Below are 24,978 nucleotides of genomic sequence, written 5' to 3' on the forward strand. Positions count from 1 at the left end.
AGGAGTGTAACAGGTAAACCTTTTATGGATGCAAACTCGACTAAAAAACCCACCTGTTTAGGATTGTATTTGAAACGTAATCAATTACAAATTTATTGATGGAACTTGACTTAATGTCGTGTTTTGATTGTTGATTCTATGTTGCATTGTGTTTCTGCGTTTGATATGATGTAAAGCACTTTGAAATGCCTTGATGCTGAAATGTGCTATACAAATAAAATTTGATTGATTGATTGGTTAAAGGAATTCTCGTGTAACTACTGTTAAGGTTTTAAAACTACAGCTTGGTGTGTTTCCGATAACAATAAATAATTGTGACATGATTTATTTAACAATAAATAATGTGATTTGGGGAGTAGGGAAAAGTAAGGAAAAGTGGTCAGTTTGCTTTCCACCAGCTATGGCCTATAAGCAGCCTGAGGTCCGCCTGAACTTAACCTCTGAGAAGAGAATCCCAATAACAACTCATTTTATGGACAACATTGTAATAACTGTTAAACTAACGTCTTATTCTCCAGCAGCAGTAGGAATAACTGTTCTTTTTTGTAAGAAGAAAAAAGGCTTTAAATTAAAAATAAACAAAAAAGACATATTTGGATCATGTTTTAAATGAATATATCATAATAAACAATAGAGTGAAACTGTCAGGATCTGTGTTTTTCTGTGTGTTTATTTTGAGTTTCCTGTGTATCTGTGTCTCCGTGTTGTCCTGTCTCCCTTTGATTAGTCCCCAGGTGTTTCTCGTTCCCTGATTACCTCTTGTGTATTTAGTGTCACCTGTGTCTCTGTGTCTTTGTCGGGTCCTTGTCGGTATTTGCCGCTCTTGGCGTTAGTACGTTCCATGTGCCCAGTCTGTTTTCTCGTCCCTCTTTTACCGGTTGCTACCGGCGTCGAGCCCTGGCTTCAGCTCGGCCGTGCTGCCCGGCTTTGGGACCATTTTTGGGCTGTGTTTATTTCCTGGATTATTATTAAAGCACCATATCTCATCTCATCCTGAGCCTGCTTCGTTTTCCTCACCACCATACACCACCATTTCATGACAGAAACTGCAGTTTATTTACCCAAAGTTGTCACACCATGACAATCTCATATCGTCCCCACTTCAATTAGAAGCGAGAAACTCTGGTCAACATTGGCCAAATGTCAGATTTTAGAAAACAACTCTTCTAATGATTAGATAACGATTGTCTCACTCTCAGTGATACAAGATGGTAGCGCTGCTGCCTTGCACAAGAAGGTCCTGGGTTTGATTCCCGGCCTGGGGTCTTTCTGCAAGGAGTTCTCTCCAGGTACTACGGACAGAACCACAGTCAGGTCTCTCTAAATTCTCCTTAGGTATGGATGTGTGTGTGTGCATGGTTGTGTGTCCTGTCTGTCTCTGTGTTGCCCTGCGAAGGACTGGCGACCTGTCCAGGGTGAACCCCGCCTCTCGCCCAAAATGTCTCGCTGGAGGTAGGCACCAGCACCCCTCCTGACCCCACTAGGGACAAGGGTGTAAGAAAATGGATGGATGTATCACTGACACACCTGTTCTATTATTCTTCTAGTTGTTACATATATGGTACGTTAATCTCTTCCTACTGTTGGCTGCAGCCTCTATATTTGGGAAAATAAATATAAACTTGTGAATTTGTTTACTATAAATTCACTGTTTATCAGCTGATAATACTTAAACTAATACGACACACTTAAACGCCACTCTGCATTTCGAAAACGTAAAAAAAAGGTCTTTTTAAAGTCAATAGCGATAACAACACCGGCATGATGTGAGCCAATTACAAACAATGCTAACGATAGCAGGTACGCTGCACTCATAAAAAAAGCTTAGGAACGATAAAGTATTTGGTGTTGACATTTTGGTATGGTGGGCCCCAAATAAAACCTGCATAGGACCCCATACAGACTTGGTCCGGCCCTGTCTTCACCCCACCACCCGTGTCCGTTGTGGTGCGACGGTGAACACGGATCATGATACCGCAGTATTATTTATTCATGGCCGGCAACCACGGTCGTAGTGGCGCGAGCTTCTCCCGAGTATTGTCCATCTGCTGGCTCGCCTAGTGTACACTAAATGTAACGTGAGTCCTCAGGAGGTGCACTAATAGCTGCTCGACTGTTAACGCTTCACACTATTTATCTCTGTAATAACACCGCCGTTAATTATAATTAGTGTCCTGGATGTGATTTATCCGTCCCCGAAGAAGCGTAGGGGGATAAACAGCGAGGTAAAGTGTGACCTCAGCCACTTTTATTTGATCACCGCCTGCGCTGACAGGGCCTCACCCTCTCACAAGACACTTCCAACATGGGAAAACATCAACTCTAATTGTTCCCTATAAGAAACCGTAATCCGTCTCCGAGGACTGCTCTACACATCATTTTACACAAAGCCCGAGATAATTTAATTTCCACGGAGGGAGCGTTTGGCTTTACGCTGTAATAGAAAATGAAGATATGCTGCCAGATTCCCCAAAACAGGTGTCAAGATTAGCACAGGCTTGGAGCATTTTATTAAACTAATAAGTTGAGAGTAACTTACAGTATCCACAGTAGGCCTGTGATGATTTCAAATTTTACTGGATGATTAAATTGTTCCAGAAATTATCGCAATGAATGATAATATTGTTGTCTTGAGATAATTTTCAAGCATAATATATTGGCACAATAATGCAAGTTCACCCTCTCAGAAAATAATACACTTAGATTTTGAAAAGAACACTCCACACCACAACTGGAATTGAATAAATATCCAAAATAAAACGCAACAGCCAAAAACAATAAATAAAAAGGGAGCAAACAAAGTTGCCTTTTAAAATATATTGAGCAATGGAAATTCTGAAGTTAATTTTGACTTATCATGTGATCAATTGATTAATTTCTTACTACAGACTTCACAGCAGATTAACCCCTTCTGAGAGGTAGTGCTATTCCTCATTAAAATAAACATGTCATCAGTTGTGTTTGCTTTAAATCTGAGCAAAACATTAAAGTATTCATCATTTATTTGCAGAGGTGGCCCAGATATAACTCTGAAACTGTTGAGTACTCAAGAGAACTTGAACACCAGACAGGTTGACAAATACACCATCGTTTACATATTGAGGTACAATATTCACAGCTTATGAGTTATGGACCTTACCAAGCTCCGCCCACAACCGACTCACGTGACCGCAAGTCTCACAAACAAAGCCTCACGGCGCGTTGTTTCTATGTAAACATGACTCGATTAGTGCATCATTTCTAGCGGATTTTCACAATATATCAGCTACTAAATGGACAGAGGAACTAACCAGTTCCTGTCATCATCTGGGAGGAGGTTACTGGTTTCTCAGTCACAAGCTGGTTGCAAACCTGAGGCCAGCAGGTGTCAGTCAGTTATGGTGGATCTGAAATTTGGTTTGATGATGTCAATATGAGAAGCTACAGACTGATAGGAGGAACCAAAGAGCTCTGTAAAGGTAAAGGCAAATCTTCTGAAGTTGGGATATAATTAATTTAATTTCACATAATTACCACAGTAAAAGCCATTTGTTTGTTAAAATTTTATGAAATATATTTCTTCTATTTGATGTTTGTTGTGAATGACGTAAACTCACAAACGAACGAGGTAATTAGTCCAACGATTAGAAACTACAGCGGCTGTAATGCGCCACAGCAAAGGGAAACAAAGGTAAAATAACCCGAACAGGTGATCAACTCAAAACCACTCCTACCTTTTTACTCTCTCTCTCTCTTTGTAGTTTAAGCACACCTGTTACCGTGGCAACCGCCTGCGCCCCGCATGACGAGCAAAGATTACGTTAAAAACATAACATTCAGTCCGTTACGGTATCAAGTTTCCAGGCTTGATATTTATTTCTCGATTATTAATCAGCGCTTCCCTGAACACAGCGATGGTTGATTGACTAGCTGTACTTGGTGCTAACGTGGCTAACACGAGTAGCAGTTTAGTCCAAAGCCTTTTCTGCTAAAATAAAATCTTTAGTGTATGTCAGATACAGACACATTGCATATTGATCTGTTTAGCTAACGTAAGACTGTGTAGCAGACAGGCTTCAAGGTGTAGAAGTTGTATCAGTTCTGCCATTATGCTGTACTTAGCTAACGGGAAGCTAAGTGTGTTTGTGAGACGGCTACGCACGTGACCACGTAGAATGGGCATCAGCCAATGAAACGCGGTCCCTGTGGTAAGGTCATTGGCTGATGCCCATTCTACGTGGTCACGTGCGTAGCCAATGAAAAGCGGCCCCTTACCACCTGGCCATTGGCTGATGCCCATATTAGGTAGTAACGCGGCTACAACGTGCGTTATGTCATCCAAAGAATATGACATGAACTTGTTAGTTCCTCTGTCCATTGTAGTAGCTGATATATTGTGAAAATTCGGTAGAAATGATGCACTAATCGAGTCGCCGCGAGGCTTTGTTTGTGAGACTTGCGGTCACGTGGGATTTTCTAGGTCGGTTGTGGGCGGAGCTTGGTAAGGTCCATTGTAACCGTATCAAGCTAATGATATGTGTCTGGGCTGAGAAAATATTTAATATACAATGTAGCTGTTTGTCAGAGCTGGCAAAAGATTCCATGAGGCCCTCGGCAGAATTTCATTCAGAGGCCCCATTTCCACCATTGTTCCATTTCCATTGTTTTTTTTTGTTGGTTTTTTTGCATTCAGAAGATTTATAGAAGTAGAGGAGAGGCCAAATTTAATGTCATTTTCTCAGCTCACAAGTAGCGCTAATTATTAAATGTGCTTTCAATGATGAATGTGTTAGCATAACTTTCAAGCCTAAACAATTTTTTCTTTGTAAGGGTACAACTGGTACCGTGTGAATACAAGTTCTCTTAAGGTCCCAAAGAGTATTATCTGCCATTATTTTTTTATTGTAGTTTCTTAACTGGGTTATATTTTTACCTCAAAATTTTCACTTTGTATTATATATGTTTTTTTTTTATTTTCATCATTGCCCAACTACAGATGGACATTGCAAATGATCTTAGGTAAGAAATGTTTGAAGACAAACATTTGTCCCCCAATAAATATTGTATGTTAGCAAGTAATGGCCGTTGTTCCATTTTTGTGTGCAACACAGCAGAATGCAAAACTGAGGAATGTAACATGGAATTAGTTGGAGGGTTCTTTGATGGGTATTACAATTAAATCGAGCACAGCGCAGATTCAAATGCAATAAGATTCCTTTACATTATGCTGCTTCCACCTGCCACCAGATACTGTATCTGATATCGCGCTGGCAGCTTTAAAGACTCATGAATTATTTTAATATAGGGTGTATTATCTCTGAATATACCTTGATGGACCAGTAGTAGATATTTTGCATATATTATTTGTTTTTCCCATTAAGGGAAAAATAATAAAACAGTGTTCAGCAATGGATCAGCAAACTACTCTGCACTGGCAGATAAATAACATGCTCCATCATGTCTACTGTAAGAAATACCTGCACACCGCAACATCTGATCAGTCCAGTTAAATAAACATGCTCAGGTTCTACAACACACTGCAGAGAGGAAGTGTGTCTTACTTTGATCTTTAAATACCCTCTAACGTTAACTTTTAAGAGAAAGGCAGACGCTCCCTTGAATCTCTGCTGCATGAGCACCTACCATCTCTCTCTTTTTTTTCATTCTCCCTCCAACACCACCACCATCTGTCCCTTTCTTCTATTTCATGTGCTCAAGCGTTATCCACACCCCTCTCATAGCAACAGCACGTCGCCCCCGCGCCTTGCAGTGGATTTTTCTTCCTCTGGATCTGCGCCTCGCACCATGCAGACGGTCCCTCGGCCCTGCCTGACGGCTCACTGTTCCCCCCTCCCCCAACAGCCGTGCTCCTATTTCACTCAAAGATGGCGTCGGCTCTAGAGCCTCTGGTCCTCTGGCTGCATTTTTAGCCTTGTTGTTGTCTTCGTTCCCCACGGTTCTGGCACCTTCTTCGCAGCGGCTCGACACGAAATTCCGGTGAGTAACAGCGGAAGTCGGATAGGGTTTGAGGAGATTTGTTTTTTTTTTTTGTTGTTGTCTTTTTTTTTTCTACCAGAGTGAGCTTCACCCGAGCTTCCCTCGGAAACCAGAACCGGACCAGCTTTGGCTTTCAGGGGGAACCGCGAGAGGTAGCGGGAGAGAGGGGTACGGAGGGATGGTGCTCGCGGTGGTGGGTGGGTGGCTGAGTGGAGGGGGGCTAAGAGAGGAGGGGAAACCAAAGGCCTAGGCGCTCCGCTGTGGCGGCCTTGTCTCTCCCCCTCACGGCAGGCTTGGAGCGACACAAGACAGCGGTTGGTGAAGGGAGGAAGTCAGCTTAGGTGGAGACCCGCTTTGCAGGGACGGTGTGTTAGCGGGCAGAGGCTGTTCGCCCGTGCTGTGTGCAGAGAACTAGGCCGCGTAGCAGAATGCTGCAGAGTCCGCCGCTCAGATACCTTCAGTGTTGCACTTGCCCGCTAGCCGAGATGGCCGTCTGCAAGTTGCATTGTGCCTCTTATATAAAGGCCGCAGTCTCACGTTAGTATCATGACATTCAGAATAGGATTCCTCGTCTTATTTGAGTTGCTGGAAATTGCCACCAAAGCGGGAATGTTGTGTCTTTTTGCGCTGGAGTGTTAGCTTTTCTCTTGTTACATGCTGTTTACGTCTCGGGTTAGCGAGTTACGTTAGTAACACCGTGGTAACGCTAGCTCGCGGGCTACAACGTTAGCTTCCTAAACAGCAGCGGTTAACGGGGGACTCTTGTTTGTAAATACGTGTCAGACTGGAAGTATGTAATTAAAATTGAATAACACAACGTAATAATAACCCTTTAACAATGCAACAAACTCTGGTTGGTCTTTTACCTAGCCTGTGAGCTAATGTTTGCTAGCTGTGTGTGCGTTTGACTACATGGTGTTTACATTTAGCAACCCAGCTGACCAGGTGGCTGGACCTGGTTGTCCAGGTTTCAGGAGTGTTTCGTTTGTTTTATTTGTCCCTGTCACCCAGCACCTTTTATATAAAGCGACGTTTAGCGTTAACCACATTAAAACTCAATTATATACTTTGTATTGTCCCGTAATGACGATGTTTTGAGTAATTAGCATGTTCACACGTATCACAGCTCCGCTCGCAGCTTTGAATTGTTTATGTGAAAAGGAAAGCATGGCTTTGTTTACACCGATCAGGCATTACACCTTGACCACTCTCACAGGGGAAGTGAACGGTACTATCTTTCCATCAGGGCAACCATTAGTGGATAGGATATATTAAGCCTATTAGAAGCAGGAAGCTTAGGGATTTGAGTAAGTTTGATGTGGCCAGTGTGGTTTGATCCAACAGACGTGTTATAGTAGCTCAGACTGCTTAAGAACTTTATTTATTGTTTTTCTTTTAACCATCTTTAATCATACACTTCGAACACCATTCAGGATATGCATGCTTGTTTTAAAAACATACCTGACAGAAGGTGAATCTTTGCATTGTTGAAAGAAATAGCTAGCAGGTAACAAAATCTGGAGAAGTTGCATGTAGGTCTGTTGCTATATATATAATTTTTTTTTTTTTACCTGTTTCCTGTCTGTTTTCTGACAATTTGTTTCTCTTCAATGTTTTCTACAGTTTTTATCAGCTGTTGAGGCACAGTGGACGTGAAGGTGATCAAAGCTGACTTCTCCCCTGTGGAGAGAAACTTCCTCCACTCCACAGATGAGAATCCCACATCAGTGAAAGAAGAACAAGTGGAGACAAGAGAAGAAGAAAAAAAAACGTGGATTTGGAGCTATCTATTCTGCTTCCTTCCTCTCTTTACATTGTAACACTAATCTCATGTTCTGGAGACCTGGATCGAATCTGTCAACTCGCACTACGACGTGTTTACTTCACCGCTGGCAGAAAACAGACTTTTTTAACACTTTAACAGAAGAAGGACTTTATTTTTGTGACTGTGAGCTCTACCCCCTAAATTAAGAAATCAGCCTGTTTTTTTGTTGTTGTTTTTTTTGCTCTGTGGGAGTTTCATTTCTAAAGATTTGTTGCTTTTTCCACTTCCTCCTGCTTCCTGCCAGGCACGCTCACCTGGTTAGCAGCGGGCGGCAGGTGGACCGTATTTTACCAGGCGGCGGGTTGGCTCGGGGGAGATTGTGCTATGATCAACAGCTCCTTTCCGCGTTGCTCATACTCAGCTTCTGAGGGACTCTCTGTGCGGCCCCAGGACAAGGGATAGTAAGCTGGTTGAGGACGAAGAAGAGGCGGCGGCGCTACGGCGCAGGCCAGGCATTTACTTGGCTCACGGTTATCAATTTTTTTTATTTGTATTTTTGTTATTGTTGTTGTTTTTTGTTTGTGGTCCGTGCAGTAAGGCCTCTGGGCCACTGCATCTGCCCAGGCCGCAGCTATGGTGAAGCTGGCCAACCCGGTTTACACCCAATGGATCCTAGAGGCCATCAAGAAGGTCAAGAAGCAGAAGCAGCGACCGTCGGAGGAGCGCATTTGCAATGCGGTGTCGATGTCCCACAGTTTGGACCGCAAGACAGTTCTGGAGCAGCTGGAGCTCAGCGTCAAGGACGGCACCATCCTTAAGGTCACCAACAAGGGCCTCAACTCCTACAAAGACCCAGACAACCCTGGGCGCTTGTCTCTGCCAAAGCCAAAAGGCAGCGGCGGCGCGGGAGGTGGTGTAGCTGCATCAGCGGGAGGCGGCAGCAATAATGGCGCCGGCGGCACGTCTCATTCGCACTCCGGCAAGAAACCCGGACTCGACTGGAACAAGCTGATCAAGCGGGCACTGGAGGGCCTCCACGAACCCGGCGGCTCCAGCTTGAAGAACGTGGAGCGGTTCCTGAAGTGCCAGGCGGACGTGGCGGCCTACCTGTCGAGCAGCGGCTCCATAGGAGCCGGCCTCTTCCACCAGCAGCTGAGGGTGGCTCTGAAGAGAGCGGTGGCGCACGGCCGCGTGGTCAAGCAGGGGCAGACCTTCCAGCTGGTGAGCCGCGGCGGAGGCGGCGGCTGCCAGAACGACGGGACTGGGACGGTGTCTCTGGAAACGCTGCCGCCCGTTCGACTGCTTCCTCATGAGAAGGACAAGGTAATGGCACCAAAGGCATCTCAGTCCAGACGTAAACACCATTGCTTTCAGATTTACGCCAGTTAGCATCAGGCCGGCCACCACAACAAATTTTGCTGGACGATAAATTGTTCCAGAAGTTATTGCAATAGACAATAATAATATTGTTTTTTTGAGACCATTATGTAGTAATACAATGGCATAATAATATAAAAACACATTCTCAAAGCTCAACAAACTTTAAATTCGAATGAATATTTAACACTGGAACAGGAAGACATTTGAAATATCCGAAAGGATAAAGAAAACAGCAGAAACAACAAATAAAATGAATTATGAAGTCTCTGTAAACCAAATCATGTTTCAAAAAAAGGGATAGTTGAGACCAAATCACCAGACTGAAGACTTTTATCATTCAGATTTTGTTAGAAAGTGAGAGAAAAGAGAAAAAATAAATCATTCAAATGAAATTTATTGAGCTTGCTTTAATTTATCACGCGATTTATTGCTTATTGCGACGTCTATTTAGTGCCTCATATTGTTGCGTTTTACAATTTTATCTGTTGAGTCTCTTGAATTTTTTGAGCTTTAAAGGACAGATAAGTATTGCTAATAACTGAAGCAAAGTTTAGTGAAACAAGCTAATTGTAAAGCAATTTTTATTCCTGGTGTCAAACTATTATGATACAAACATTGAAAACAGTTGGTTTAAACCACAATTTTAGCTCTTAATAATTTTGCTAAAACAGTGCAGGACCAACAAATTTAAAAGAAAATACAAATAAATGTAGATTTTGGCAGTTTTATGTATGGAATACAACCTGCATTAAATTTTGACAGCAGCATGACATGACTATTAGTAATATTTAAGTATTTGTTTTATTTTTAGGCATGCGCCAATTTGAAAATTTGGGCCAATATTCCCCAATATTGTTGGGGTTATGGCTGATAACTGATATTTACCGATATATATATACAGTATATATTGTATATATTTCACTACTGCTACTACGACAGCTGGGGAAAAAAACAACTTCACCACTGCTTCACTGCTTCTTTGCTTCAGTTAAATTCCCCACAATCCTTTGCTGCGTCACTATTACGTGACCTCATACCCTTCCTCACAAAAACAAATGGTGGCATGATGGAAGTATGTATCGGTTAACATGTTAATATCGGTTTTATAGCAGTTTTATCTATCAGACCAATACGATATCTTAAAATCCTTGCTAATACCTGCCGATACCAATGCTAATACCGATATATCGGGCATACCATTTTTTTTTTCTCATCAAAATTAAGAGTTTTTTTTTCCTTTTGTTTCAACCATTTTCCACTAACATCAACATCTGATAGAAGACAATGTTTCCATGTTTTTTATGAAAGGTTATTTAACATTTGTGGCTCCACACAGGTTTGGTTTAGCCGGACCGAGGGCAAAAACGGCTCGTGTGGTAAAAGTTTCTGGTTTAAACCAAACAGGATGACTCGGTTTGGATACAACCGGGTCAAAAACATGAGCTTGATCTGCAAAACCAACTTTAAAGAAGTCAGGCTTTTAAAACGTATTTGTCGTTTGAAGTCAGGGGATATCGACTTTTAAAAAATTTTTTTTTTTTTTGCTGCCAAAAAGTCAACTCCAGTTTTCACATAATAATTTTGAGTAATTTAAAAATCAAGCAGTTTAACTGGGACGTGAATCATCAACACCAAATCGTTTGGTATCAAATCTGTATTTTTAAAGGTTTTATTCCACTGCCATATTGTTGGCTTTTTTTTTTCCTTTTTCTTTTTTAGACAGGCGCGGGAGTAATGTCTTCACAGGTATGCCTTGTTTGTTTTTCGTCCGCGGCCGGCAGACTTGTTTTCACCCGTTAAAAGAGGAAGATGAGGTCAGGCTTAGAAAGTCATGTGGCTCCCAGCCTCCTGCAGCGAGCGCAGACCAGCTGCACGGCTGCTCCCTGTCAGCATCTGTCAGGAGATGCGAAGAAGAAAGAAGGGAAGCGAGGGAAAAGGGAAGCAACGCGGACCAGAAAGAGAAAAGAGGAGGTGGCGGGTAGCAGAGCCACAGGGCGAGGCCTGGATGATGCAAGCTTCTGGCCTCTGAAAGGAGAAGGAGGGAGAGGAAAGTGAGGGAGACAGAACAAGAGGGGGGGAGGCAGACATGCAGGCGACAGAGGAGAGAGGGAACACACCCACCTCTGTAACCTGATCAGAGAGAGCAGCCGTCTGCTAACCTCAGCACACCCGTTACCCCGAGTTACCGCGTCTTAAATCTACCTGAGCGCTTTCCGCTATCGGCCCGTTACCCAGACGTCGTCGACCTTACCAATGCTCGCTGCGAGCTTTGTCTAAGATCCGGGGTGCCAAACACGGTGAAGATGCCAACAGCCGCACGCGCAAACCCAGACGAGAGGATTAGCCCAGAGAGCAGGCCGCGGGTCACGCGGGGTCAGACCAACATGGTGACTCTCTTAGGGGAAAACGGAGAGCGACCCGTTTCTCTGGAGCCGGACAGGCAAACATTAGTTTAAGTAATGCGTTTGTACTTTTAACATGCTGGTTTGCAGTTATAAAAAATAAATTCAACGAATCAACAAGTTGTTACAGGATTTTGCTTTTGGGTGTGAAACTGTGCTGAAAGTCAGCAGATTGGCTCAAAAATTGTTATGTACACAAGCTGTACTCTTTGGTTCTCACAGAACATACACACTGATATGAGGGGTGCACCGATCAACCGGTTGATTGGCCCCAATTTTCTAAATGTTGGCCTATTGGCCGAGATTTGCATGCAAAACCAATCTCTGCGACAGTAAAGTCTGGGCTGGGTGATAAATCAATTTTTATTGGTTAATTCAGTGAGTCCAAGGCCTGTTGTCTTCTTTGACAAATGTGTTTTAAAGTTTCTATTTATTTCAACTTTATGACTGAATATTAGGAAGAAGCTAATATATACATCTTTAATTACAAGATTAAACTCATATTAAGAGAGCAAAACAGTAACTCCAACACAAAACAACAGTTAAAGTGAAGAATGTCCAGCATGTTGTGAAATTATACTTTGGTGATACTTAATAGAAATACTTCATCTTTTCACACATCAACATCAAATTATCATTAGTAGAAGGACTTTGAAACGATTGTACAAAGCTGTGTATTTCAAAGAAAAAAAAATACTCAAACTGAGCTGGTTTTATTTATTTTTTTAAGTCTACCTGACAGCACAAGTTATAAAAAAAAAAAAAAAAATTGATATCAACCAAAGTTAGAATCAGCTGGTCAGGCTTTTTAAAAATCGGCGATCGACCAGAAAATTCCAATCGGTGCGCCTTTAACCAGCACTCCTTTTATAAATGGCTCTGAAAGATATTACCCACTAAAATAAAGTTTAAATATCTTCAGGTCCCTGTTGGGATTCATTTCCTTATTCACTATCAAACATCCCCAAAATACCAGATACACTCCAGAAGGAAACAAAAGTCAGTCATTCCTCCAGCGCCCTTCAGCCTTCAGAGAAAATCACAAAATTGCCGCAGCGTTCCGGACGTTGGCATTCGAGTCAATCTGATCGTTTTTCTTGTCGCCGCTCCGTTGTGTTTTCCCAGCATCGCCGCCGACTCGGCGTGGGTTAGTGCCCGCGCCGCCGGTGTGAGCGGCATATGTGTCAAAAAGATTAAACTGTGCGCCACAAATAAAGGCAGAGATTGCTGTTGCGTAATCACTCCCTCCTCCCTCCCCCCAACCCGTGCGCTCTGCTTCGCTGGGCGCTCCACTGGCGCATCATCGCCTCGCATGATCGCTGGCAGATATGATTTCCAGGGGAAAGAAATGAGAGAGGGCGAGTGGAGGGAAATCAAAACAAATGGCTGAGCACTAGCTTTGACCCCATTTGCGGGGAGATTTGTGCCTTCGGTTGCAGCTGATGGTTGCATCGGGGGCGTGCTATTCAAACGGGATCCCAGAGCCTATTTCTGGCTCCCCTAATAGGGTGCCATTGCCAGGTCATGAAGGGGGAGAGAAATGGGTGAGGGAAGTCAACTAGGGGTCATGGATGTATAGGTGGCAAAGCTCATTGCTTCCCTGAGCAGCCATTAGGTGGGACGGGCTTAACGTTCAGCTGTGTGTGTGTGTATGGTTATGTACTTTAGCGTGTGTGTTGTTATTGTTCATCCAATCACAGTAGGTGAAGGCAGCCTTCCTGCCCGCCGGTTGCCCTCTCCCTAACAGCTGGAGCGGGGTGAACCAGAGTTCTCCCCGTAGCCAGGCCGTGTCACGGCGAGGACGTGTGAAAAACCCGACGCATTCGCTGTGCACACCTCCCAAACCGTCCCACTAACCTTCCCCCGATGTAATATTTCTTTCGTTCTCGGTGGCTACCGTATCTCCAGCTCCAGGAGCTGTCGCATCCTCACGGCGAATGCTGATTGGCCGGTACATTTTTACTACTGTGATGTGTTTTCTTTCCCGGCTTCTGCTGCAGTTGCAGCATGTCGTTGGGATTTTGTTCGCATTTGTAAATCCAGTCGTAATGTCTAGAGATTCCATTCTGAAATGTTTGTTTTTTTAAATTCAGAAACGAGGGGTGCACCGATTGCAGATTTTTGGCTGATCACCGATTTCCCAAAATTAAGGAAATCGGCACTGATAAGTAGACTGGCCTGTAAATCGGTGCTCCCCTGTCAGAGGCTAATTTTCTGCCCGGAGTTTTATAGAGTCGTGTTTTATAGAGGGTATTTCTTAGAACTTTTGATTCCATGTCATTTCCCATAAGGGATGATTGAAATGAAAGCAAGTTTTTCTGATATTTTCTGTCATTTGTAATTTCTTTACTTTTTTTTTTTTTTAAAGAAAGGAAAACATTTATTTTCTTGTTAACATCTCATTGCAGAAGTATCAGAACCTCTCTGCTATTTTCCCCTCGTTCTATTAGCTCGCAACTGCAGACATTAATATATAGATTTTTATGTGCTAAATACAAAGTATTTAAGAATGAAGCAAAAGACTTGGACTAGACCAGAGACTCATCTTCCAGCAGGAAACGGACCCTAAGCATACATCCGGAGCTACGCCGGGGTGGCTTGGATCAAAACGGTGGCCTAGTCAAAGAAAATCCCATGCGGTGCAGAGACAAATGGAGGTCCTCTAGCATGATCACCCAGCGGGGAGCGTTTACCTTGAGCTCGCCAGTCGGTGATCGGCATCTGGCATTGGCAGCGTGTGTCTGCAGCAGAGCCGCTGTCCAGCTAGCCAATGTGTGGAGCAGCTGTGGAAGTAACTGCTGGAGGCCGGCCAGCCGTTTGATGCTGTCGTTAAGATTTCTGCTCCCTGGCTAACCTCTACATAGATATTTATGTATATAGAGTTAATGTTTTTATGGAGAGCTGATGGAAGACAGGGGAGTTTGATATTTCATGAAGTTACACAGTGCCTGGAAGCTGGTTGCCGTACAGGAATTTGAGATTGTCAGTGATTAGGTTTACTCTGCTGTGTGTCCATCTTGACTTTTGTTTTTCTTCTATTATTTCTTTTCCTCATTGTTCTCTCTTTCTTTTCTTGTCTTTTTCTAAGCTTCTGTTTTAGCGGGGAATACTGGAGCTCATCTTGGTGTTTTCTGTAACTTCTCATCCCAGTTTGCAACATCTATAATAGCGCAACATTTAGCTGCAAATACTCCCAAAATGAAAAACCTTTTAAAACATCATCGCTCATGCAGAGATCATGATGAATCAATTTAGGATGTTTTCTAAATGTAATATGATTTTGTTTTGAACAATTTAACAGAAAACTGGATTCTGGACTCGAAGAAACAACATTTCCTGCTCGTCTTGTCATCATTTTGCTAATTTGGATAAAAAAAAAAAAAAAAAGAGAATTCATCACACCTGAAGGTTTTGGGGGCCAAAGTCATTCACCTCAATAAAAATATCTACTTCTCTCTGCTCTGCAGAAGCACAAAATCTTAATTTTGGTTTAATTTCTGGTGCAGATATCTGAAATGAGGCAAAACTAACTTAAAGGTAACTTTTCAACATATGTAATCTTGTTTCAAGTAAATAATTATTGAATATAGATAAAAAAATGTACACAATTTTTCATGCTTTAGAAGGCATTTTTCTCATTTTAAGTTAAAGAAATCTGCCTGTGAACTGGTACTTTATCTTTTTTAAAAAAATCTATACTCAAGAATTATTTATTTAAAATAAGTCTCGACTTTTTGCTGAAAAGCTACCTTTGAGATAGTTTTTTTTTTTTCTTTCAAGTGTAAAACGATTGCTACTAGAAACTGCACAATTTTGTGATCTGTGCAGTGTGAAGAAAAGTACGGTGGCCCAGGAGGGTCAACAAAGTGACAAAATAAAAAAATCAAAGTGGAAGTAATGGTAAAACTGAAGTTATAATAAACTTACTAACATAACTTCTATATTGTTGTTGCATTGTGACTGACATTGTGTTGACCCTCCTTTTATTTCTTTATTTTCCTGTTGAATTCTAAAATATTAACATCACATTACCGATGGAAAACATTTGAAAATTACATTTATTTTTTAAAATCCCAAACACCAGACGTGCGCACAGGGGCGTGAGCGCTTTCGAGACACACCGTGGGCGGTTGAGTCAGGGGGGGTCGGACCGGGTCACGCTCACCTGGCGCTTCCACCTGGGCATGTGTTTCTGAAGAAAAACCAGTTACCCGCCAGACGGGTTTTGAAGTCAGTTAAGGCGCTATTTTTGAAGCACTAGCTAGCTGCTAGCCGTCACCACGAGGCGTGAATTCAGGAGGAATTCGGTTCCTGAAAATCCTTACCTCTGCTTTCACAGTCCTTCATAGAAATGTCGGCCATGAGAAACGGTGACAGTGAGAAATCTCCGGAGTGTCGTCGTGTTGCTAACGGCCGTCTTGGCAGCCAGGGTAGAAAAAGTCTGAAACGCGGAGGAGCAGTTCTCAGGAGGAATGTGTTTTTGTAGCTCCTGTATCCCTGCCACTGAAGCAGGATTAGCTTTTTTTTTTTTTTTTTTTTGTAAGTATCTGCTGGGGATTAATTTCCAGTAGCAGCCTGTAATCTGAACCCAGTTGTAGCCGAGGCGACGCTCACTTTTGCGACTTTTAAGGGGTTAAATGTCAGGAATGATCGAGGTGTTGGTCATACCCAGGCTGCCACTGCTGCAGATTTTCTCTGTTTTTTCCCCCTTTTTTGCCCTCTGGATTGTTATTTTTGTCTCCTCTTCGTGTCTCTCTTTATTTTCTCGCTTTTTTTCCTTTTTTTTTTGCGTTCCCTCTTTCTTTTTTTTTCCCATCTTGTGGCTTTGTGTTGCTCCACAGCTTTGTTCTGTTGAGCTCTATAATTATTTTCAGAATGTTTTAAGATCATATGGAGAGTTTTCAGTCTAATTGCACCCCAGTGCAGGATTGTAGTTTAATATTCTTCACTATTGGGGCTGGAATTTTTTTTAAAAAATACCCGAAACCTCTCACTGTTAAGCTGCTGCTTATCCTCCTCCTTCCTCCTCCGCTGTGTGTTTACCTCTTCCTCCTTTCACCACGTCCCTGTCTGTGTTTCTCAGGTGCTGTGCTGCATTAGGTGTAACGGGCTGTGTGTGTGTTGCAGGCAGCCTGAGTCAGAAGGAAATGAACCTAATAAATCAAGTTCTTGTCCCTGTCTCTTCCCAGCCAAAACAACGTGCCTACCTGCTTCTTTGCTGCTGCACTGTTTGGACAAAGACTATCTTAAGACTTAATGAGTTTCTCAGGTATTAATCCACTGTTTGTTTTTTTCCAACAGAATCTATGCGTTGTACGGAATTATGCAATTTTGGTTACTTTGATTTCTTCATATTTTGATATTTTGAGGTTTTCTGGAGAACTTTGCTTCCGTTTAAATCACCTTTGACTCTAAAGCCTGCTACCTTGCAACGACATCGGAACCCATGTACAGTAGGGCTGAGCGATGTCAGGGGGAACGTGGGTAATAATACTGGTGACTGTGATAATTTTTCCTCTTTATTCTTGCAATAAAAAGTAAACAATGTTGATGTCTTTCTGCGTTGGGTTTATAGCAAACATAGACCACAGATAGGGCTGGACAGTAAATCAATAATATACAGTATATCGCAATAGGCACTTGATCAATATCAATAGATAATGCATCTGATAGAATTTTCAATAACTCCGAGGTAGAACCGCACAGCATTCTGGGGGGTGTAGGCAGAGGAAAGCCTCTCAACCTGTCACGGCTAGGTGGTACCAACTAACTCGCTCATTGGTTACCTAGCAACAACTTGTTCAGTATCTTGCAGCACAGTGCCTCATAGCTGCTTAAAAATAAAAACACTATGTTGAGTGAAAACTGGATAAAACGAGAATGTTAAAAATTGGCAGAATTTCCAATATTTAACACAAAAAGCGAATCAATAATTATCCAACGATTTGAAATGAAACGCTTATATTGTGATATGATTTTCAGGCATGTTATCCAGCCCTTGCCCCAGATAACAAGTTGTCTGTCAAACTCACGTTTAGTACAGGCCACGCAAGTTTTCTCATATTGTGTACAACGATGTTGCAGTTCTGGTAAATGTGCAGCAGTAATATCTCTTAGTTTTGCAACTGTAAAATTCACAGTAGTTAGATGGACTGACAGAAAATGGAAGTTGAAGTAAACTGGAAGAAAGGAAAGACATTGCCATCAAGAGAAGCTGGATCGGATAATTTAGGGATGGTTGTGAATATGTTTACAGTAGTGGTGCACCGATGGCAATTTTCTGGAGGATCACTAAACTTTATAAAGCCCGACCTGCTGATTTCAAATATAACCGATACCAATTTATTTATTTTTCTGTCTGCAGAGTCACTAAGGCTATGTTCACACGGCAGGCAAATGTTGATCAAATCTGATTTTTTATTTTTATTTTGAGATTAGTTACCAGGACAGACGTGTTAGAATGAATGTGAACTCCCAAAACTGATTCTTATTTATTTTCATTTTGAGTCACGTCCATGTGTCCAATCTTTTTTTTTGTTTGGTTACCCCTCCATGGGGTCTTTTGTGGGCTCTAGTGTCCCTTATATGACAGTAGGCTGACAGGAAAGGGGGAAGGAGAGGATGGAAGACATGCGGCAAATATTGTCGGGTCCGGGAGTTGAACCCGCGACGGCCTCGTCGAGGACTCGAGGCCTCCAAACATGGGTTGCGCTAACCCCTACGCTGCCACGGCACGCCCATGTCCAATCTTTTTGAATGCGATTCCAACGGGAACAGCCAAAACGAATTTGATGTGACTTTGTCGGCACGTTCCGCCGTCGTTTGCCAAAGTTGTGCCAAAATCGGCCCCCGATGCAGTCCAATGCAACCCAGCACTCCCGCACTTCTGGACTGCAATGCAACCCAGAAGTTGCCAATTTTTCTAATTCAATTAATCAATTAGATTATTAAATCATCAGATTAATCAGTGATTAATTGAGTTAATCGATTAATCTAAGTGATCAGATTAATTCATTGATTAATCACATTAAAAAAAGTTGCCATAGAATAATCTATTACAAAAATAATCGTTAGATGCAGCCCCAAAACTTTCTACCTCACAGTTATCAACACTGATTAGCTCTTATCGCACAAAATGATGCATTAAAAATTGCTTTCAACACGGCAACTACTAGAATTCGGCGAGACATTTCCGTCTCGTCTCAGGCCGTTGCCAACTCTGCTGTCTGCTAGTCGGGTGTTGGGATCGATTGACCGCAGGTTGCTGACGTCTTAACAAACCCATGATGATCTTTTACAGAGTTCAATTTAAAATAAACTTTCTCTTTTATGTAAATCCAGCCGAGCTTTTACTGCCGTCTCCGTTTCCTGTTGCAGATGACAACTGAAACTGTGTGAGATAACAACACGCTTGGTGTCTTGGTTTCATAAGCCTCATAAAGGAGTCTGAGCAAAGGCATTGCAGCTATTTGTCACAGTCTCAGAAGAATTTTGTTTAAGAGCAAATATGGAAAATGTTTTTGATTTTTGAATAGTTCTGTGCAATTTAGGCTTTGTGTTAAATAACTTTAAATGTGTTAAAAGTGGCTAAAGAAGGCTGATTACAAAAATACTTACTATAAACAGTTCCATTTTATAATTTCTACCGTAACTGTAGCGGTTTTTGAAGCTGCAGGAGTTTTGGGACTCTTGTTGTGTTTTTTTTAATTATTATTTTTTTTAGCTTCTCATAGTCTGAATCCTTTTGCTTTTGTTGGAACAGAAGCGCCTTCCTCCCCTCCAGCGTGAGATGTTTGCAGTCAAACTGTGGGAATCGGACCAACATAAAAGCGAAGCGATCAAAAAGCTTCACTCCAGCCTTGCCAGATTGTTGAAGACGTTTCCTTCCCTTTGTTTCTAGCTTTTCCCCCACACGGCTGTTAGCAAGCACCGGCCCAGATGTCATGCAACTTGTTTTCGCCCTGGCCTTTTCTCTCTCTGCTGCTCGGCTACAAAGCTGAGCCTTAGAAAACCAGCTGGTCTGAGACTTGCTTATTTTCTTCTATTTTTCTTTTTTTTTTAAAAAAAACAGTGTTCCCCTTCTTACAAGTAAAGCTGTGTCTCTTTTCCAAGTCTCCATCTTTATTGCTTCTCTTACACGGATGCTCACTGTCTGACAAGCTGGACAGGAATTTATCAACTCTCTTTTCTTCTTCTTTTTTTATGATTATTTTTCTACTGGGGTTAATTTTAAACTTTGAAAATAGTTTAGTTTTTTCCCCTTTTCCCCCCATGACACTTTCAGCTCATAAAGAGTCTTTGTTTTTGAGGTCTGCACACATGGAGCGTATTGGATTAAATGCAGATCTTCACTTGCAGTTTACTGAAAACAGCAAGTAATTGTGTTACATTGCAGGGTATTATGCTTGTGTTTGAAGTTCGGCTCAACAATCTGCTCACATTTAGTCTCTCCGAATATGCAAAGATCTGAATATTATATCTAATTTCCAGGTCTTGTAAAGCGGCAACCTGCCAGTTCTGATTTTTCTGTAGAAGCTGCAAGAACTGTTTGTGTGAACCCTTATATCTGTTACGCCTGAATTTCTTCGCGGGTAGACACCGGGTTATATCAGAGGATGCTAGCATCCATACATCTTCAGCATGGGGCCCCTGAGTCTGATGCCCCACTGATAGTTCCTCATTCTAGACGGAGACGTTCTTAAGAGGCTCCAAGACTCTGGAACTTTCTTCCATTGTGTTACTATTTTAAAATCAGGACTAAACTAGGGCTGTTGTAAAAGAATATTTTAGTAATCGAATACTCTATAGAGTATTTTTACGATTATCCGAGGAATATCTCTCTCTCTTTCTCAGCGCCATTCCTACTGTTCGCTCCAAAACTGTGACGACGCGATTCCGACGCCACAAAAGCTGTCGTAGTCCAACCGTCGCGCCATAAAATTCAACAATCCTTATTTCTCCCCCAAACTCTTGACAACATGCCGCACAGTTCAACACCATGCTGCTAGCACTTCACAACAGAAGTAAGAGCGCTGCCCTCCACAGATAATGATCCGGCAGAACACGGTGCGCTACATAATAAAACGTAATTTAACGACGCTTCGAGGCAGATAAATTTTCCTCAAGGAATTTTAATAATCGAGGTACTCGAATCATTCGAGGAATCGTTTCAGCCCTAGGCTAAACCACTCCAAAGTTGACGAGTCTGCTGTCCCAACTAGCCTGTTCCCTTTCTGTGCTTCTCCTGACTCGATTTGAACATGGCTAACTTCTAGTCGTTGTTCCTCAGCAACAGCTACGCTGCACACGACTCGTTGTTTGCATCAGGTTTCAGATTTTCAGCCGAGCTGAAAAATCAACTGATTCCAATCGCCACACAGTTTCATCCAGACTTCTTCCTTTCTACTTACTACGTGATTAGCGATCATTTGTTTCACTATGATCACTAAAATTATTCCCGTTTTTTTATTACTGCTGATATGTTTAATCTGATTAATCATGATGCATCAATTATAGAAATAATTGTCAACTAATTTGGTAATCAATTAATCGATTCTACAAATGGCCATTTTGCTGAAAGAACAACACGCTCTGTGCAGTAATTAAGCCAAAACTGTACAAAAATAGATGCATTTTGCATTTAAGATTAAAAACAAGTCTTTGTCTGTAAATATGTTCTATCCAAAACCTCCTCGAGTGGCATAATTCAAGCCTCACCCGGTTCAAATTATGTAAAACTATCCAGTTATTAATTGGTTAAACCGTAATATAGTCAATTGATCAGCCCTGCACTGTATTGATAAGCATTTCACAGGTTGAAGTATTTTTTTTAGCTACACTCTTTGCTACAAATGCTCAAGCGTGCACTAACAGGATGCTGTCATTGCACTTTAGGCAATAAAATGTTCATTTTCTTATTTAAAAAAAGAATGCAATAGTTTACTTTAATCTTTTAGTGCATTTCTAATATTGTATAAAACAGACTTAAATGAAAAATCTGTGCCAACCTTTTTGTACAATTAATCGCCAGAATAATCGATTAATCAATAACTAAAACAATCGCTAGTTGCAGTTCTAAAAATGATTATGCAGCGCTAAAATGCGTTGAAATAAAACTGGATGAGAAACATAATAAACAGGGTTTTCCCCCAGTGTGTTACAAGCCTGGCAGACCACCAGGCTAAGCATTGCTTATTTACTTAAGTCTTTTTAAAATGTTTGCATTTTTTAAGACTCTATAGTTGGTGTTCAGGTATTAATCTTCCAATCTTTCAGTAAAACATATCAAGTGATATTTTCGCATTTCCTGTCAACTTTAAACATTTTAAAGTTTTGCAAGTTTTCTGAGGGAACCTTGCTAAACATAAGCCAGCGCCAATAAAACATGACTATCACCACTGTCAAAGTTGAACAACATTTTAGTAGACCAGTGTGGATTCTCTTTTTATAACATATATAACCCTAAAGTTCAGTTGATTGCACCAAACTGGTTACATTCCTGTATCACATTAAGCTGAACACACACCAGCCTCACCAACGCTCTTTTGACGGTCCTCTATTCTGAGGTAAAAGTACACCTGCAGTTCCTTCCACCATCACTGGTCATACATCATTCTGTTTTTTTTCCCCATTGTTTTATGCTTGCTTGTACATTTTAAAGTTTCGTCATCGAGCCTCCCCATCTGTGGACGTTCTGCGGTCAGAAACACCCACCTAAACCACTTCAGCTAACGGCGTCGGTCAAGGGCGCGTAACCACCGTCCTGTGATCAGCAGAGACTCCGACACATGGCGGCGCCACATAAATAATACAATCTCTGCCGTCACGGCAGCTCTCACGCTCCTCATCACCCTGAACTAGCTGCTCAAACACAGACACACGCTCTGCGGCGTCTGTGTGATTTTCAGCCCGCCGTTAGCTCGCTAATATACGCGGCGACGCTCGTTGACCGTGGCGGGACGCGAGGCCTCGGTGTTGTTTTCGTTTGAAGCCATTAATTTGACAGACGATTGTGTCCTTCCTGCAGCCCGTGGCGGAGCCCATCCCCATCTGCAGCTTCTGTCTGGGGACCAAGGAGCAGAACCGCGACAAGAAGCCGGAGGAGCTCATCTCCTGCGCCGACTGCGGCAACAGCGGTGAGTGCAGGTTCAAACCCCTGATTTTGACGTTGGAAGTAAAGGGTGTCAAATATTTTATTCAGATAAAAGTTTTTAAAACCATTATGAACTGAAGTATGTATGGACTCTGGGTTGCTTTCTGAAGCTGGACTACACGCCAAAACTCAAGACAGATCCGTTGGGATCTCTGGTTAAGACGTGCATAATGTCACACGGAAACAGTTATTCAGTGGGGGGGACAAACTTTCAACCATGTTTAAAAGTTATCAGGTCATCAGTGAAATAAACGTTGGTCTCAGCAACAGACTTCCCAGGTGGATTTGATGTAGGACTGAAACGATTAATCTGATTAATCGATTAGTGAAACGATTGTCAACTAATTTAGTAATCGATTAATTGTTAACTGACTCAAAATAAGGTTATTTGCTGAAAGAACAGCATACTTATAGCAGTAATTGCAACAGAACTGTACAAAATACACACGCATTTTGCATTTAAGATAAAACGCCTTTGTCTGTAAATATGTTTCAGCCAGAATTCCTCAAGTGTAATGTTTTATACTCACCTAATTCAAATTCAGTAAATGCTATGTCATTGCATTTTAGGGAATAAAATGTTTATTTTCTTATTTTTAAAAAATCAGTTAAAGTATTTCTTTATTTGCAAGTATTTCTAATATTTTATTAAAAAAAGGCTTACATGGTTAAATAAAAAAATCTAGAGGACATTCAATTTTTATTTTTGATCTGATTATTATAATCGATTGCTGAAATAACCTTTATTTATAGCTCAAGTTTGAAACAAAGGGAAAATGTTTGTAGAAAAGCACCGCCTGCCCACTGTTTAGCCAGGTGCAGGAGGTGTGATGCTGTGGGACTGTTTCTCTTCCTAAGATCAATAAGCCTCAGAAAAAGCAGTAAAGTAAAAATCTGATGGAATCTGCAGCTGAAAAAGGTTCATCATTCAACAGAGTAATGATACAAAACATGGCGAATATGGCTGACAGGACTCGAAATCTCTCTGCTTCCATAAAACCTTAGAGTTTTTAAACAGCTCTATCCTAACAGTGAAGTTTATTCCCTCCAGTTAAAGAATGTAGAGACATAAAAATCTGCTTTTTATTTTCCAGTGAGGTGGTTTGGATTAATTGACTTTAACACACACCTTTTATCAGGAGTGTAAATGAATCTTTCCATATATTTTTATATTTGGCTTCTCAGCTGTCAGTGGAGCAGTTCTCAGCTTTTTCCTCTGAACTGACGGCGTCAGTAATCTCCACCTCTAGTCGCAGTCGGCCAATCGCAAGCCTCCGAGGTCTTTAATATTTTAATATGTCGCTAACAGTACTGTTAATTACACGAACTTCAGCTACCTTTCCATCAGTTTTCCAGTTGAACAATCCGTTTCCCGCAGCAGGAATACAAGTTTCCTGTTTATCTGAAGCGAATCAATCTAGTTTTACTCTTATAGTCCTTACATGATGTAAAAAAAGATCCTCCGCTTCCCTCAGCTCTGACAGATTGTCGTTCAGGTCTGATCACTAACTTTGCAGCTAAGTTTGATCCGCCGATGGCTTTCAAATCCCAGAATTGTCCCACCCCTCTTCATCTTATATTTTTTTACAATCATGCATCTGTGTCAAGAGCTGTCAGTCACAGCAACCAGAAATCAGTGTGTGATGTTGATGCAGTTGTTTCTGTGTCTGTGTGTGTTTTCCTACAGGCCACCCGTCCTGCCTCAAGTTTTCCCCAGAGCTCACGGCACGAGTCAAAGCTCTGTGGTGGCAGTGCATCGAATGCAAGACCTGCAGCAGCTGTCAGGATCAGGGGAAGAATGCGGTGAGTGGAGGAACAAACATGGCCGACTGGCAGCCAGACAGGCGGCATCCCCTCAGCGCGCTCCTCTTCACTTTCAGCGTCAGATGGGCTGATCTGCGGCGCCGAGCGATTCCTCTCGTTTCTCTCCTCCGTCGTGCGAAGAGGGGCGGCGTTTGATGAAATAATTTATTTTGGATGTCTCAAAGCGTGCGACCAAATTCACAAGTTTTTTTACATATCAGGGTAGCAGTTTTAATGGGCTCCTCTGTATGAATATTCAGGTATTTTTTTCTGTTATCACATGCACTATTGTGTAGAGTTTACACAATAGTGCATGTGGAACCAGACTGACTTTATGAGCAAAGATTTAGTAGTGAAAGGAGAACTGCGTAGCTAATTTTGGGCGATCTGGCTCAAAAACTCCAGGGGCCTCATGCATAAAGCGTGCGTACGCACAAAGAATGTGCGGCGCCATATTTTACGCACAAGTCGGCATGTATAAAAATTATCTTTGCGTCAAA

The 24,978-nt window shown here is 42.0% G+C and overlaps 1 protein-coding gene across 5 annotated transcripts in view; it reads left to right on the top strand.

Moving 5' to 3' along the window:
* The first annotated feature begins 5,815 nt into the window (after positions 1-5,815).
* kat6a (K(lysine) acetyltransferase 6A) overlaps positions 5,816-24,978 on the top strand; it is a 52,156-nt gene continuing 32,993 nt past the window's right edge. For 2 of the 5 annotated variants that reach the window (XR_004341118.1, XM_032577647.1), the window contains exons 1-4: positions 5,817-5,976; positions 7,600-9,064; positions 22,550-22,658; positions 24,363-24,478. Coding sequence is in view for 4 of the 5 variants with exons in the window: in XM_032577647.1 (XP_032433538.1) it covers positions 8,375-9,064; positions 22,550-22,658; positions 24,363-24,478 (915 nt within the window). In the remaining variant the exon portion in view is untranslated. Of the gene's footprint in view, positions 5,977-6,064; positions 6,170-6,244; positions 7,509-7,599; positions 9,065-22,549; positions 22,659-24,362; positions 24,479-24,978 lie in introns of those variants that run through there. The other 3 variants (XM_032577651.1, XM_032577649.1, XM_032577650.1) reach the window with 3 other exon arrangements.

This window comes from Xiphophorus hellerii, chromosome 12, assembly GCF_003331165.1.
Source record: "Xiphophorus hellerii strain 12219 chromosome 12, Xiphophorus_hellerii-4.1, whole genome shotgun sequence".
NCBI classification, from domain to species: domain Eukaryota; kingdom Metazoa; phylum Chordata; class Actinopteri; order Cyprinodontiformes; family Poeciliidae; genus Xiphophorus; species Xiphophorus hellerii.